Source organism: Typha angustifolia, chromosome 4 (assembly GCF_048772165.1).
Source record: "Typha angustifolia cultivar Huaian chromosome 4, ASM4877216v1, whole genome shotgun sequence".
NCBI lineage: Eukaryota > Viridiplantae > Streptophyta > Magnoliopsida > Poales > Typhaceae > Typha > Typha angustifolia.
Window position 1 is genome coordinate 10,289,515 of NC_133242.1, and position 17,001 is coordinate 10,306,515.

At 36.0% G+C, this 17,001-nt stretch overlaps 1 protein-coding gene across 1 annotated transcript; it reads left to right on the plus strand.

Moving 5' to 3' along the window:
- The first annotated feature begins 974 nt into the window (after positions 1-974).
- On the plus strand, positions 975-16,595 carry LOC140758590 (cysteine-rich receptor-like protein kinase 6). The gene is made up of 7 exons (XM_073094801.1): positions 975-1,924; positions 6,338-6,472; positions 14,881-15,014; positions 15,143-15,353; positions 15,517-15,754; positions 15,834-15,984; positions 16,072-16,595. The coding sequence occupies exons 1-7, from the start codon at positions 1,084-1,086 to the stop codon at positions 16,399-16,401; spliced, it is 2,040 nt and encodes a 679-aa protein (XP_072950902.1). The 5' UTR covers positions 975-1,083; the 3' UTR covers positions 16,402-16,595.
- Positions 16,596-17,001: the final 406 nt, after the last annotated feature.

Sequence of the window (17,001 nt, forward strand, 5' to 3'; positions counted from 1 at the left end):
CGGAAACATCGTGATCTGTGGAATGATTCTGGTAGACGTCAAAGTCGACCATCATCTCCTCCATTCTCTGACAACTGTAATGTTATTATTGGTACTATTTTACATAGATCTTCTTAGGCTAATTAAAATAAAAATATAAGTCCTTCCTCGATATAACACTTTAATAATAAAATAATATTAAATAATTTAAGTCTATTGTTTATGGCCAGAAAATTAAGACAGTATCTTTCGAGCGAGAACGTCGTGATTGAACTAAATCTTAATCACTTGTCAATTGTCATGAGTCCACTGTTGACCAGTGTGACGTGCATTTCTTGCTATCTCGTGACCGGTGACCACCGACGTGTTACCGTATCACATCCAAAGGTATTTTTCTTTCACATTTCGTACGTTTTATATGAAAAAAATAATAGGAATAATTTCTTATTATAATAATTTTATTGTGTAATATAAATATTCTTTATCAAAATTATATTTTATACTATTTATCATACTTTTATAAAAGATAAAATTCCTTTTTCGTATTTTTTTTTAGAATACAAATAAATATAGAAATAGTTATTTCTAAAAAATCTCATTTTGAGAATAACAAATAAAAATATCTTTTCTAAAATCCTTAAAGTGAAGGAGGCTTTCAAATTTAAATAATTGGGTGGGTAACCGGGTATATATACACGCAATATAGAATATACTTTGAGGGAATATAAGTGAAGTGAATAAAAGATCTTGAAGGGTATAAACGTAAAACGGATATCAGAAGACCTAAAATAGTAAAATAAACTCATACGTTGTCGTTGCGACCGAATCCGAATCTGCTCGGAAACATCCTGGTTGACGACAAAGTGGACCATCATCTCTCCCCATTCTCGGATTACTGCGATGTTACTATTAGTAGTAGTATATAGATCTTCTTAGGCTAATTATAGTAAATGGATAAATCCTTCCTCGATATAGCACTTTTAAATTTTACGTCTATATTGTTTATGGGCAGAAATAAGCCAGTAACTTGCGAGCGAGAACGTCACACGATTCACTCTCCATGAAGCATAACTAACGAGTAACAAGTACTAAACTAGTCAGTCCATGACCGTCCAATCTAGAACACCAAACCAGGCCATGTCCATCATCGTCTCCTCCTTCCTCTTTCTCCTCTACCTTGCTCCTTCCGCCGCTTACCGGTTCGGCCACTACTGCGACGACTACGGTAACTACACCGCCAACAGCACCTACGCTACCAACCTCAACCGGCTCCTGTCGTCCCTCCCCGCCAACGCCTCCTCCTCCTCCGGCTTCTTCAAATCAACCACCGGCTCCATCCCCGACGAAGTCTCCGCCCTCGCCCTCTGCCGGGGCGACACCAATTCTTCCTCCTGCCTCTCCTGCCTCGACCTCGCCATCAAAAATGCCGCCCAGCTCTGCCCCTACTACAGGTCCGCCGCCATCTTTTTCGACGACTGCCACCTCAGCTACTCCAACCAACTCTTCCTCTCCTCCACCGATAACGTTCACCAATACTACGTTGCGAACGTCCACAACGTTTCAAACCCAACCCTATTAAACGAGCTCGTCGGCTATCTTATGAACGCCACCGCCGTCTCGGCCGCGTATAACTCCTCGGATAAGTTAAAGTACTCGACGGCCGAAGTTGGGTTCGATAAGGAGTTCAATACGATCTATGGATTGGAGCAGTGCACGCCGGATTTGACCAAGGAGGAGTGCGGGCAATGCTTGGGGAACTTAGTTGGGTTGATCCCGAACTATTTTTCTGGGAGGCAAGGGGGGAGGATTATTGGAGTGAGGTGTAATTTGAGGTACGAGGTGTATAAGTTCTATGATGGGGTTTCGAAACTGATGCTTCCGCAGCCTACGGCGGAGAGCGCTCCGGCGCCGGCTACGGCTACGGCTCCGGTGGTCCCTTGGCCAGGTACTCCGTCTTCCCTTTTGTTTGGATTTTAGAAAGTAATAAATTTTAATAAGATGTATGAATTAATGACAAACTGGTTCTAATAGTATGCTAACAAAGCCAAACTCTATGTTAGGTCTGTAACAATTCTCTTAGCTATGAGAACGCTTCTCAAAGGGTGGCATAAATGGCATTTCTTGAAAGTCCCACCACATAAATTTCCTTGGAAAATTCACAGCCACATTAATGTTTGCTGTCATTTTCCTCTGAAGTCCCCATTAATCCTAAAGCCTATGATGGCAATTGGTTTGTTATAGACTGAGCATCTTCCATGTATACCTGATTGCGGGTGTTATGTCCTTGTCCTAATTGTACGTCTTTATGTCCCCATGTAGTCAAATGTAGTCTAATAGCATTTGAACATGCTATTCGTTTTACTCTGGAAATCTAAAGTCAAGATATTCGTTTCTTCTAGGCCTGTCGACAACCAAAGAGGTGATGAATATATAAGTGAAACAAAGTAGTTGAAATGTACGAAGCCCTATTTAAATGCAGTGATTGACCAAATTAGTCCTAATCCAAATTTTATTTACCAAAATAGATTGTTGCTCAAGCTTATTACTAAAAGGGGTATGAACATATAAACATTTTACATTACTAACTAGTTTGGTATTTTTTCCAACGCTTTATTTATAGGAGTCCGTTTAATTTAGATATAATTTTACTTTTATATAAAATCGTTTATGTTGATAGCATTTTTACCCTAGAAGTAAAATGCTTATGAATTTAACATTTATTTTAGCCTATAGTAAAATGGATACATTTTGGTAATAAGTTTGACGAACAGTTTATTTTAGTAAATAAAGTTTGGAATAGAGCTAGTTTGGTCAAAAACTCATTTAAATGTGACAACACCCAACTGAAAAAAAATATGAATGACTGAGATCACATTTACCACACATTATCAATATAATAATGTAGAAAGACAAGTGCAAACATACATATTTTATATGGAAGAATCCTTCAATTTAGGGTAAAAACATCACGGATACTATTCAGCATCGAACCAATCACTACAATAATTGTCCATCAATATCCACGATTAAATTTATAAGGTCTTGCTCGTTTAAACTTGTGGTATGCTACTTTCGGTGATTGATTCTCAACCTAAGTGACCCTCGAGGTTGATGCTTCTGTGTTAGTAATTCTCGAGATAGAGTACTTCAAGATCTAAAATGGATAAGATATATAGAAAATATTTTCAACATGTTCTAAATCAGAGCCTCCCAAAATCATGATATATATGATCTTCAAAAGTCTCTTAGAAATGATAGAAGATATGCCCTAGGGTTCAAAAGCACTATTCATTGCTTGGCTACTGTTCATCTATCAATTTTTTATTTTTAGAATTGTTAGAACTTCTAATGTCTTGGCAACCAAAACCTCTCAAACTTTCTGCTTAGAGCTACTTTTTTCAGTGGTTAAAACCATGGATCATAATATTGGTTGATAACGAAACGGACTCGTTGGTCCAGATTGGGATCGGATTCTGACTTGAGATGCGGCATGAAATCTTCTCTCTCTCTCTCTCTCTCGCTTCTCTCTTTTTTTCTTTTTCTTTCTCTCTAAAGCCATACGATGTAGACTCGAGATATAGCAGGCGGCTTTGGTGGAGAGGGTTTTGGGCTTTCTGAAGAGGGTGGGAGGGTGGGAGAGGTAGATCGAGTGGCTGATGGCGATGGCGCAGGCGTGGGAGAAGGATCAGGATCTGTTGGAGATTTGAGGAGAGAAAGGGATAGGAAAGGAGCTTACTTCCCATGAATTTGTAGCGGTGGAGGTGAGGACGATGAGATCAAGGCACTCGAGGAGGAAATCAGTAGGAAGGGAGGATCGGAGGAGATCTGGGCGGCAGCTAGCTTTAATGGTGATGGTTGGCTTTTTGGGCTTTCAAAAGGGGAGGGTGGGAGGGTGGGAGGCGGCTGGTGTGAGAGTGAAAGTGAGTGTGAGACTTGGGGTTAGAAATTTAGTATTTATATGATATTGGGTTGTTGAGTTGACCCCGACTCAATCCGTATACTTAAATGAGTCAAAATGGGGATCATCATATAAACCTGAATATGACTCGATTACTAATCGGTTTAGGTGGATTGACTCATTTACGATCTAATCCTGATTAGACTAAATAAAATCTAATTAAGAGTTGGATAGAAATGATCATCGGACGGGCTGGGCCGGGTTCGAGCCGGGCTTTTCGGGTTAACCGGGCTTAAGTATTTGTTCACGGCCCGACCCACCAATCACTCGGGCCAAGCCGTGTTCGGGTTGGGCTAGAATAGTCTAGCCCGTTATCGCCTGTCGGCCCGTGAGATCGGGCTAGCCAGTCAGGCCGGGCCGACCCGACCCACCAATCACTCTGCTCAACCCACATTTTAGCTATTTTTAGAATATTTTTTACTATTAGATTATTTTAAAAAAAATATTTATGTTCCTTCATTTAAAAAATAATTAAAATAAATTAAAATTTGTTAAAGGTGTGCTTAAAATAATGCAAAACAGTACAATACCAAAATATTTTTACTGTAGCAAAACGGTAAAAAACTGTAGCAGAATGGGCGGCTTAATTGAGGGCCAAACGGGCAGGCCCGTGTCACCCATGCTTAGTTTGGGCTTTGGCCGGGCTTAGCCTGGTCCAAATCGGGCCGGGTCAGGACAGGCATGGGCGAGCTGGGCCGTTTGATTAAGTCTAGAGTTAGATTATAGTATTGTGTTATCAAGTTGGGTCAATTTCTGTCATTCTTATTTTTATTGTGATATAAGGCTTTTAGAAAAGGAATTTGTATTTTTGTAGAGCAGTATAATGGTAGACAAATAGGGACATAAATTTCAATGCCCAAATTATGATGTGGTCTCCGGAAAAGTTGTAACTCTTGGTGAGTTTTCTAACTTGAATCAAGAGCATTTGGAGAATGCCAGAAGCAAAGACTTTCCTAAGTATACGAAAATTGAATTCTCTCTGACTCCACTTAAGTTTAGCAAGGTAAGTAATTTAAAAGCAGAAGACTCACGTTTGCATAAGGAGGTGACCTCAACTTAGAAAATTTTACTGAAAGAAAAATTAATTGCAATTAGTAATCTGAGAAAGACAACTCAAAAGCTTGCACAGTGTACTAATATGATAGCATATGCACTTTTAATTGTCCACAACGACAATATAGTTGTGATTGGGGTCAAAGTCCAATATTGCTTGGACTTGATCAATTATTTGCATATTGGATTATTTAGAATTGGCATAGTAAACTCACTCACTTTGTAGCAGTGAAAATCATTTGAAGTTCTATGAAAGTCTTACAATATTTGATTATTTAGATTTGACATGTGTGGACACAAATTTGCAAGTAGTACATTTTGAAATTGCTGTCACTTTAAGTGGTGGTGATAAATTTGGTTGAAGTCTTGGAATTTTCACCAAGATGAAAATTTGTTGATTTTTGCTCAATCCAATCTAGCATTTGAATGTCCCCTGGTTGTTGTGTGAATGCTCGTCAACTGTTCGAATTTGCAAAGAGACACAAAAAGGCATTCGAACACAGTCAGGAAGTTGTTCAAATACCCATGGGATTTCTCCTTCGTAAGTCTCATTTATAAATACCATTAAGATAGTTTGTGGCAAATGAATCAAGGGGTTTTTGAGAGAGAATGCACATATTGTATTGGGATGAGATTGGAGACTTGAAAATACTTGTATTTTACACTCTACAAGTAAATTTTGAAGATTTACATCGCCCGTGGTCTGTGGATGTAATAGGTACATTGCTGAATCACATAAACCTTGTCTATCTCTCTCTCTCTCTCTCTCTCTCTCTCTCTCTTTTTTGTAGTTTGCATCTATTTGGTATTTTTGTTTGTGATTATCTTAGGTGATTAGTTGCTTTCTGCTTCTAGAATTGTGATTGAATTTTTTTTTCTAAATTGATGTTGCTATTTTCATTGCTAATACTTAGTTAATATTATCCGTTGCTGTTCTATTTGTTCTTGCTGTGGGTTTGGGATTGCTCCGCTTCAATTACCCCTTTGTTTACAACAGGAAGTAGGATTAGTTTTTCTCTTGGAATGTTGCTGAGCCAACCTCCACCGAGTTTATTAGTATGTGATCAATGCTGTTTTCTTAAAACGTGCCACATGTGCAGTAAATAATTCCTAAGAACATTTTTCAATACAAAGTCAGGAGATGAATTAAATTTCATGGATTGTTCTTTGACTACTGCATTTCCATTCAAAGAAATGTAAGGAAAAGGATTTAATAGATGAAGACATCCATTGGAAGAAAATAACTTGCTAGTTTGTTTTAAATGTTAGTTACATATGTTTCTTTTATTATGAGTTATTTTTGTATTCAGATATATAACAATTGTAATCCACCAACTAAAATTGCAGGGAAGAAGAAGAAATATGCTACTGGTGCAGTTCTTGCAATTACAATATCCCTAGTGACTGCATTATCTCTGATCTCCATTATTTGTATTTGTTTCTGGAGGAAGAGAAGACAATCAAGAAATCCAGCACTACCATGTAAGTTATATGTATTACGATTTGCAGACTATACTACTAATAATGGAGATCAGTATAATTATATATTAATTAGACATCACTAGACACTATTAAGTAGACAGAACTCTTGACTAATTAGGAACATTTATCACATGATCATCCATTCCATGTTTCATTTTAAATGATACAAGCTCAAGTAACAAGAAAATTTTGTATGGCCTTACCTTTTGATCCAGTTGTCCAAACTTTATGAAATTTGATGTACAAACTCTTGATTATTATCACATAGACACCTTTGAGTTTGAAGTTCAGATCATGTTGTTAGCTGCAAATGTCCTATGCTTTATAAAAATTCAGTATATAAATTCAGATTTATAGCAATTATATCTTCCAAACCATAATAGCAAAGGCAATAAAACTTTATCCACACTTAGAAGCCTTCTAAAACACTAAAGCACAGACATATGCTATAAAGATGTTTGTATTGCTTTGTGCATCCTCATTTGGCATGTTTTTGGAGTTCTGCCTTTCTGACAGTGTATATGTGCAATTCGTATATCTAATCTTACTAATCCAAATATATTAAAATTTCAACCACATAAAGATGTTGGAATGGACTGTGTATAAAATTTCAGCAGCAAAAGATTTCTAGATTGAGCTATCTAATGTTCCATATGAAGAAATTTCAAATTTTAAATTGAAAATATAAAGACTTTCATATTCATATTCAATGTCTCATAGCCAGTAGTATTATCTCATCAATATCTAGAGGACATGCTATTGAAATTTGGCTTAAATCAAGAGTTCCAAACTTGTTGTGCCAAGTGTTCGAATGCAAAAGCCCAAGAGGATTTACACTTTGTAGGTGTTTGAACGGCCCTGCAGGCATTTGAATATACTATGTAAATCTTGTCTCTTTTTCTCTCTATTGTCTCTATTACTTTTACTCTTTGAGATTACTTACAATAGAGTGTCTAATACTTGCTTAGAAGTATTTTATACTATTTCTCTACTATTAGCACCATATTTGAGTTTTTCCCAAATTGGTTGCATTTTGTTATTACTATTCCATTGGTCATATTTGGAGGTGAAGGTTTTGCTTCTGCTTCCATCACCCAATTAGCATTTAGCACTACAAATTAGTATCAGGGCATCAAAGGTTTCAAACCTAGGCTATTGAATTTAGGGATAGTATGGATTTGGGAAATTAAAAAGAAATGTTAGAATCATCCAAATTGGAAAAAATTGTCTCAAATGTAAAATTTAAAGTAGAGAAATTTGATCGCACTAATATTTTTAAAATATGGCAATGTAAAATGATGGACATCTTGTTCCAACAAGAATTCGACATTATCTTAGAAGTAAAGCCCAAAGAAGTATTAGACAAAGAATAAGAGAAGATGAACCGACAAGCATGTAGCACTGTTTGACTTTTGTTTAGCAAAGGATCAGAAGTACTTTGTGATGAAGGAAGTGGAAAAATCTTGAGGACAAATTCATAAAAATGAGCAGTAAAAATCGGCTCTATTTGGAAAAGTTTTTATGTTTCAGTATAAGATTGGAACATCTATGGCTGAGCATTTGAACTCTTTCAACAAACTACATGCGGTTTTGCAAAACTTAGATGTGGAGATCTCGGATGATGACAAAGCATTAGTACTTTTAAACTCTCACTATTACTTTGCTAAATGGAAAGGACTCTATATATTATGATGATGTTGTAAATGCACTAATTAACAATGAGTATCAAGGGGTGCATTTTTAGATAGAAAAAAGATTGAAAAAGACCAATGCTCTTATTGCTGAAATAAAGGGCATTAGAAGAATAATTGCCAAAATAAAAACCCTCAAAAGACAAATTTGGTATATTCAAAAGATGAGAATTCAAAAAATGCCCTAATAGGCTCGACTCTTGCTTGTGACACAAATGAGTGGATATTAGATTCTGGTTGCACATATCATATGTGTCCTAATCGGAATTACTTTTCAACTTTTGATAAAATATTAGGTGGAGTTAAATTCATGGGCAATGATAGCTTGTGTAGAGCTGAAAGGCATTGGCACCAAGGTCCCAGTATCGGGATCGGGATCGGTATCAGTATCGGCCGTCTAGAAAAATGATACGTATCAGCCGTATCGGTCGTTCGTATCAGATTGGACTATTTTTCAATTATATAAAATTCTAAATATTATTTAAAAATGCAAAAAAATTTAGAAAAAATGACAAAATATAAGAAAACAAAAATTACTCACAAATGAAGTCTAAAAACTTAAAAAATATATTAACTTACTCAAGATTTAAAACTTTGTTGAATACCGAGCTGGTTCTCGTAAATTTCTAGTCTTCATCATCATAATCACCATAAGTTTGTAAATATTGATGTCTGGGACCTGATGCTCCAAAAAGTGATTCCATCGTACTAGTCATATTGTATGAATCTTGTTGTGTGACTTGCGTTTGAGAAGGATAATAACCAGCATTTAGATCTTATGCCTAAGAATACTGAGAATAGTAACTAGTATATGGATCTTGTGATGGCTCCAAATAATAAATACTCGATGTACCATAATCATAGGAACCAAAATGCATCTCATGACGGCGTCATTGATATGTATATATATCATCAGTTTCTCTGTCTTCACTCCTTATGCCTCCTTGACTTTCCCCAACAAATATAAATGGAACTATCTCACCACCATATGTATCATCAGAACTATGACTGGTACTAGTAAGTATACTATCTCTCATTGCTAAATGACTCGTACCAGCCTCTGCCCTCGTCATGGTCTCTCCCAATATTTCATCTAACCATGGGTTATCTCTGTCATTTAATAATCTGTCCTCTATTTTTCTAATCCATGAAGTCAAGGGGTCTTCTTCATCAAAAACATGATTTAAATCAATTAGTTATTCATTTTCTGCCTTTCTTCTTAAATTTCTCTCCCTCAATCTCATATTATAATGACAAAAAACTAACTTCTTCAATGTTTCCATTGTTAATCGGTTGCGTGTTTTTGTGTGGATTAAGGAGAAAGTAGTCCAATTTCTTTCACACTGTGATGAAGATACAGTTTGACTTAAAATCTTCTTTGCTATTGGCATCAAATTTGGTGCCTCCTCCCATCCATAAATAGACCACCATTCAGCTGGAGTGTTATGAGATATAGCTGTAGCAACTTTATCAGTACTGAATTGCCTAGCTCTCAATCTATATTTCTCCATCTGAAATCAGAAATATATTATTAGCTTATTGATTATATTGAAAGTTGAAACTTGAAACAAATAATAATAAAATTATTTAATTGAATCATAACTCACTTCTTTATCGCATAGGATTTGTTTATGAATATCGGGCTCAAGCTTGCTGATTACCTTTCTAACCCCCAACAAGACTTCACTATCATTATTGACATTTTTAGAGAATTAAAATCTTGGATTAAGAAAATACCCTGTATAAATTTAAAATTTGTAAGCATTCAAATTTTTAAATATTCATAAATAAAAGTAAATTAAAACTTAAAACTTAAAAGCATGCTTACAAGCAACGTGTATATCTCTATGTAGTTGTTTGTTCCATCTAGAATCAATTATCTTCCACCACTTCCTATAACTTTGGCCCACATTTTTTTATTGATTCTTTAGCTATGTCCATTGCCTCATATAAGAAACTTATCTCAGACTTGTCATCACTGTCTACAAGTCTTAATACTTTGACAAGAAGCTCAAATACTGCAGTGACAATTATAATATTATCCCAAAATGTATTTCCAAGAGTCATATTTTTCAATGTTTCACCTAAAGATTTATCTTTAGGTTTCATATTCTTAATTTTCATAGACCACTCCTGTGATGCAAACATCCGCATAATATCATCCCTGTAGCGCATGATGCTCTTCAAAGCTAAAAAGTGAGTGACAAATCTAGTGATGCCGGGTCTAATGATCTCCCTACCACCAGTCATCTGCCTGAGTAAATTAAGAACCTAACCATGGTTATATATAAAATTTGTTAACCTCTGACCTTCACATATGACCATGTCAATTTCAGGCTCTTTTACAATATCCTCTAACATCAGATCAATACAATGTGCAGCATATGGCGTCCAATATAAATGAGGTCTTTTAATCATTAGTAAATTTCTAGCAGCTTTATAATTTGCCCCATTATCGGTAACCACTTGGACTACTCTTTTTTCACCGAGTTCTTGTACCCCTCATCCATCAACTGACAAATATAATCTGCATTTTTGAAATGAGCAGTAACATTCACAGACTTCAAAAATATTATCCCCATGCCAGAGTACACTAAGAAATTAATTATATTTCTTCTGTTTTGTGTACTCCACCCATCACATATCAGTGTACAACTAAATTCATCCCAATACCGTTTAAATGTCTTAATATAAGTATGAAGTTCATCTACCTCTGAGTCAAGATATTTAGTAGCAATATTATTTGAATTAGGAGGGGAAACACCAGGCCCTACTGATTGTATAACATCCATCATAGTGTGATAGTAAGGGCTATCAGCTACATTAAAAGGAATATGGTTGCAGAAGAAAAATTTAGAGATAGCTCTACCAATGTGTTTCTTTACATTTTTAATTCCTTTGAGAGCTGTCTTGATGGAAGTCTGTGTACGACCCTTTTTTTTCTGAAGATATATATCCATTGGTCCAATATTTTCAGACTCTGCTGTAACACTAGGAGTCCTATGGGTAGAACTGCTGCCCCCATATTCTCTATCTCCTTGTATATTAACTGATTTAGATCTCTGAAAGTTACCACCAGTGCTTCTTCTCATCTCTTCCTCTTCTCTATGCATATTTTTGCTCTCTTTTATTGCCCTCCTCATCTGTCTCCTCCTCATCCTCCTCACTTTGCTCACTGCTATCATCATCAATGTGTACAGGATTATGCATCAATTCTTCATGAATCATTAACTCTTTTTGTTGTGCAGATTATTTATCCTTCTTTTTGCCAATTAAATGAGCTAACATCTGCTTTCTAATTTCTAAAGACACTTGAGTGCAAGCTGTTACATTTTCTTATCTTCCAGCTAAATGTTCTTTCAAATGGCTCTCACCACCACTCATTTCCTTTCCACACCAGTTGTATTTAACGCATCTTTTATCTTACCTAATAGTGCTGCAATGTTGTCACCTAATATCGGTATCATATGACTTCTCTTTTGGAGCCATTAATATTTTAGCTATGCAACTAAAAAATATAAACAAAAATCAAAATAAAATATAAAATAATTTAAAATTTATGAGGCATAACTGCATAAGAAGCACCAAGTGCTGCTGCAGAAGAGAAGCTGCTGCTGCCGCTTTGCTTCTATTGCTGTGCTGAGAAGTCTCTGCTGCAGCAGCAGCAGCAGAGCAGCAGTTGATGACAATTTTGGAGAGGTTTTACAACAGGTGGAGTTTAAGGCAAATTCAAGTCTACTACAAGATATTTCCTTAGTAAAGGCAAATGAAGAAGAATAAAATTTGCATGAGGGTGACACTTTAGAACCGAAAATAGATGAGCAAGACTCTATAGTAGTTAGAAAGCCAAGAAGAGATATTAGAAGACCGACACGCTATTTAGATATATTGGCTCATGCACTTCCTATGGTTGTTGAAGACTTTTCGACTACCTTCAAAGAAGACATGAGGAACACTGAAAGTGCAAATTGGAGAGTGGCGATTAATAATGAAATGAAAGCTCTTAATAAGAATATGACATGGAATTTGGTGGAGCACCATAAAAGAAAAAGGAGCAATTAGATGTAAATGGATACATGCTAAGAAAGAAGATCCTCAATCGAAAAGCGGAATTAGATTCAAAACTAGATTGGTGGCAAAAGGATATGCACACAATGAGGGGATTGATTATAATGAAGTATTTTCTCTAATGATGAAACATTCCTCTATTTGGATTTTATTAGATTTAGTAGCTCAATTGGATCTAAAGCTAACTCAGATATACGTGAAGATTGCCTTCTTGCATGGTGATTTAGAGGAGGATATTTACATGACTCAGCCAGAAAGATGCAAAGTTGGTGGGAATGAGGATTTGGTTTGCAAATTAAAGAAATTCTTATACGGCGGAAGGAGGATTTGGTTTGCAAATTAAAGAAGTTCTTATATGGCCTAAAGCAGTCTCCAAGAGAATGATATATATATTTTAATCAATTTATATAGAGTCAAAAGTACAAGAGAAGCCACTATAATTATTATGTTTATTTTATAAAGCTTCAAGATAGATCTTTTATCTATTTGCTTTTTTTTATAGATGATATGTCGATAGCATCTAAGAGCAAGGTAGAGATTGATAAATTGAAGCTCTAATTATATAAAGAATTTAAAATGAAGAATCTAGGAGAAGCTAAAAAGATACTCGGCATAAAAATCGGAAGAGATAAAAGAATGGGAATGGTATGCTTGATAGAAGAATGGTATTTAAAGAAGGTATTACAGCAGTTTGGTATTGACAGTAAGCCAAACTCAGTTAGTATACCGTTGGCACTTCATTTTAGATTAGTGCAGCTATATTACTGAGTACAAATGCTGAGAGAGATTTTATATCCAAGATACTAGAAGTAAGCGCAATTGGAAGCCTGATGTACACGATGGTGTGCACGAGGTTGAATATTTCACAATTCATCAGCATTTTTAGCAGATACATACATGCTCCAGAAAAATAGCATTAGCAGACGATGAAGTGGATTTTGAGATACATTCATATTACTTCGGGAGTTGGATTGAAATTTGTGAAAGAGGAAAGACTTGGTTTATGCCTTACTGGATATGTGGATTCAAACTATACAGGTGATTTGGACAAACGCAGATCTACTACATGATATATATTCACACTTGCTAGAGGGTCGGTATGTTGGAGGTCTACTTTGTAGTCGACTGTTGCTCTATGTACCATAAAGGCTGAGTATATGGCAATGGCGGAGGTTATTTGGTTGATTGGCTTGATAGATGACTTGGGTGTATACTAAGAGTAGGTGGAGGTACAATGTGATAGCCAAAATGCAATTTGTTTGATGAAGAACCAAGTTCATCATATTAGGACAAAACACATTGATATTCAATTTTATTTTGTGAGTGAAATTTTGGAAGAAGGAGATATCTCCTTTTGTAAGATTGGGATTGCAGATAATCCTATAGACATGATGACTAAGGTGGTGACAAAGGTCAAGTTCCAACATTATTTAGACTTGATCAATGTCTCGCATATGTAATTATTTTGGATTTTGGCATCTGAGGACTCGGATTTGTAAGCGGTGCATTTTAGGAGGTTTCAAACTTTGCAGTGGTAGAGAGTAATTTGTTGAAGTCTTGAGGTTTTCGCCAAGGTAGAGGATTGTTGAAGTTTCGTTCAAATCAAGAGTTCCAGACTTATTGTGCTGGGGCGTTCGAACTGGCCTCAGCGGTGGTCGAATGCAAAAACTAAAGAGGATTTACACTCTGCAAGTGCTCAAACAATCCTATAGGCATTCGAAAGCCCTTTTGCATTCCTAATTTGAATTCCGTGAGCATTTGAATGGACCCATGGGCATTCGAACACCCCGTAGGATTTATTCAGCTTTAAGTCATCCGTATGAATACTAAAGTTGGGATTTTAGGGTAGACATGCTTAAGAGAAAAATTAAGAGAGCTAGTCACTATTGTATTGAGGGAGATTAGAATTGAAAAAACTTTTTATATTTAAATATTTGCATAGTGGATTGAAAATTGCTTTGCTCGTGAATGTAGGCACATTGCTAAATCACATAAACTTTGTTTCTGTTTCTCTATTGTCTCTATTGCCTTTACTCTTTGAGATTACTTGCAATAGGGTGTCTAATACTTGTTAAGAAGTATTTGATTGCTATTTTGCTACTATTAGCGTCATATTTGAGTATTCCCCTAATTTGTTGCATTTTGTCATTACTTTTCCATTAGTCATATTTGGAGATAAAGGTTTTGCTTCTGCTTCCATCACCCATTTGATATTTAGCACTACATATGCATCATATCATCATTCTCATGTCATTACATTAGCAAATATTAAATGGATGGGCTATTTATAATTAAAAAAAAAAAACAGCTAAATCGAAGGCTGTCTTAAACGAGACATAACTAGACAGAGTCTATCAAGATTCTTGGGAACATGAAACCTCTATTCTGATGATACGTATTTGTCTTTTATATCATTTCACATTCTCTTTATTATCCTTATCTGGAACTAGTGGATAATTTTTATCCATAAAATTAACTAACTTGAACATTACAATTAATGAAATTGAAGTCATGGCATCAAATTGCATGGCTGTCTTGGGAGGAAGGCGACAAGTATAAATCAAGCAAGAAGAGGCAATCAACAAAATTACTTGTGGCTATAATATCTGTATTATTAGTCTATTGAGATGATGTCTGTTCTTTCTTCAGTAGATGAAACTCATGAAGAGGAGATCGAAAGTGTTGAATCACTGCTTCTTGATCTGTCAACATTGAGAGCTGCAACAGCTAACTTTGCTGAAGTCAACAAGCTTGGAGAAGGGGGATTTGGTGCAGTTTATAAGGTATAAGAATAGCTAATTAATTCACAATTGCACTTCAAAGTAAGATTATATAGCAAATATCAATTCGATTTATTTTAGAGTAATTATCGATATGTATACATGCCCTGCTAACCTTCTAATTTTCCTAGGGTCTCCTCCCTGATGGTCAGGAGATAGCTGTGAAGAGACTATCAAAGAGTTCAGGACAAGGACTAGGAGAGCTGAAAAATGAGCTAATGTTAGTTGCCAAGCTTCAGCACAGGAATCTTGTAAGGCTTTTAGGTGTTTGTGTAGAGGCGCATGAGAAGTTGCTTGTCTATGAACTTGTTCCTAACAGAAGCCTAGACACCATTCTTTTTGGTACGACTTTTCTCCCACATCTTAATTTACCCTTTCATGAGCTAGCCCAACGAAAATTTATGTATTCGGTACACCATTAATCTACTAGGCCTTTAAATCATATCTGCTAGAAGAAGTTATTAGATCATGTGTAACTTAGCCAATTGTTATATTTGAATCATAGATGATGAGAGACGAAGCCAATTAGATTGGGGAAAGAGGTATAAGATCATCAATGGAGTTGCTCGAGGCCTACTTTATCTACACGAAGATTCACAGCTAAAAATCATTCATCGTGATCTCAAGGCAAGCAACATTCTGTTAGATGTGGAAATGATCCCAAAGATTGCAGATTTTGGTCTAGCCAGGCTTTTTGGAGGGGACCAAACTCAAGGCATCACAAACCGTGTTGTTGGAACATTGTAAGTAGCAACCTTCAATCCTTATTCTGATCACAGGTTATAAAGTGTACATTAAATAACAAGTTCAGGTATAATGCAGTGGTTATATGGCACCAGAATACGCAATGTGTGGGCACATCTCGATCAAATCAGATGTATTTAGCTTTGGTGTTTTAGTTTTAGAGATTGTGACCGGAAGGAGAAACAATGGTTACTTTGATCCTGAGCAGGGTGAAGACCTCTTGAGCTATGTGAGTACTTTTAAAAGTTTGTAGACATAACATTAATGGAGTTTCATATGATAGCCTTATATGCAAAGTTAATGAAACTTTATGCAGACATGGGAGCATTGGAGAGCAGGAACAACTACAGAGCTAATTGATCCATCCTTGAGCAACCATTACTCAAGAAGTGAGATGCTGAGATCCATCCATATTGGACTACTGTGCGTTCAGGAAGACCCTGTTGAGAGGCCTAACATGTCGATGGTCGTCGTGATGCTTAGCAGCGAGACGGTGTCGCTTAAAGCGCCCTCGAGACCTGCATTTTATATCAGACAGAGCAGCATCAGCTTGGATAACCACGGCGATACGCCAAACCGGAACTCAAGCAAGTCTACAATAATGTCATCAAATGAGGTGACAATTACAGAACTTGAACCTAGATAAGGTGCAGATGTGAGAAAATATCGTCAAGTTTAGTAACTTTAAAAACGTAAAACCTTCTCTCAAATGCTACATAAAACCCTGTCGCATTGTTCTTATGTATCTATAATTCTTTTAACACTCTACATATCTATCCTGTATCTTAGTGCTTCTATCCGTTTCATAAGTTAATATAATAAATGATAGGTTTGCCTGAGTTGCTCGTAGAAAGCTATTTTTGCTTGGAGCCTTAGAAAGGCGCATCACATTAATAGAGCAAAGAAAGAGAAAGTACTAGACTAGAGGTCCACTAAGGTGGACGACCATAAGATAGGGTGGCTGCTGGTAGAGAAAGATGACTAGAGTTTGAAAGAACGAGATGTTTCTATGGTTATGATCAATTTCTAGAAAGATAGAAATGACTATAGTAAAAAATAACGACGAAAATATTAATTTGGTTAAACTTAAATTTCTTCCATGATAATTATAAACACATATCAAAAAATTTTCAACGGATTATCTGATTTATCTGAAATTTAAAATAATAAAATAAAGTTAAGTAATTAACTCAACTTAACTCGATTTAATCAATGTGATCGGATCGTAACATACTTGTCATTAACA

What these genes read in the sequence shown, in the direction of transcription:
- LOC140758590 (XM_073094801.1), top strand. Translation starts at nt 1,084, where the DNA reads ATGACCGTCCAATCTAGAACACCAAACCAGGCCATGTCCATCATCGTC. An exon ending in AAGAAATCCAGCACTACCAT is followed by an intron (nt 6,473 to 14,880) that starts GTAAGTTATATG and finishes TTCTTTCTTCAG; the next exon opens with TAGATGAAACTCATGAAGAG. An exon ending in AACCGTGTTGTTGGAACATT is followed by an intron (nt 15,755 to 15,833) that starts GTAAGTAGCAAC and finishes GGTATAATGCAG; the next exon opens with TGGTTATATGGCACCAGAAT.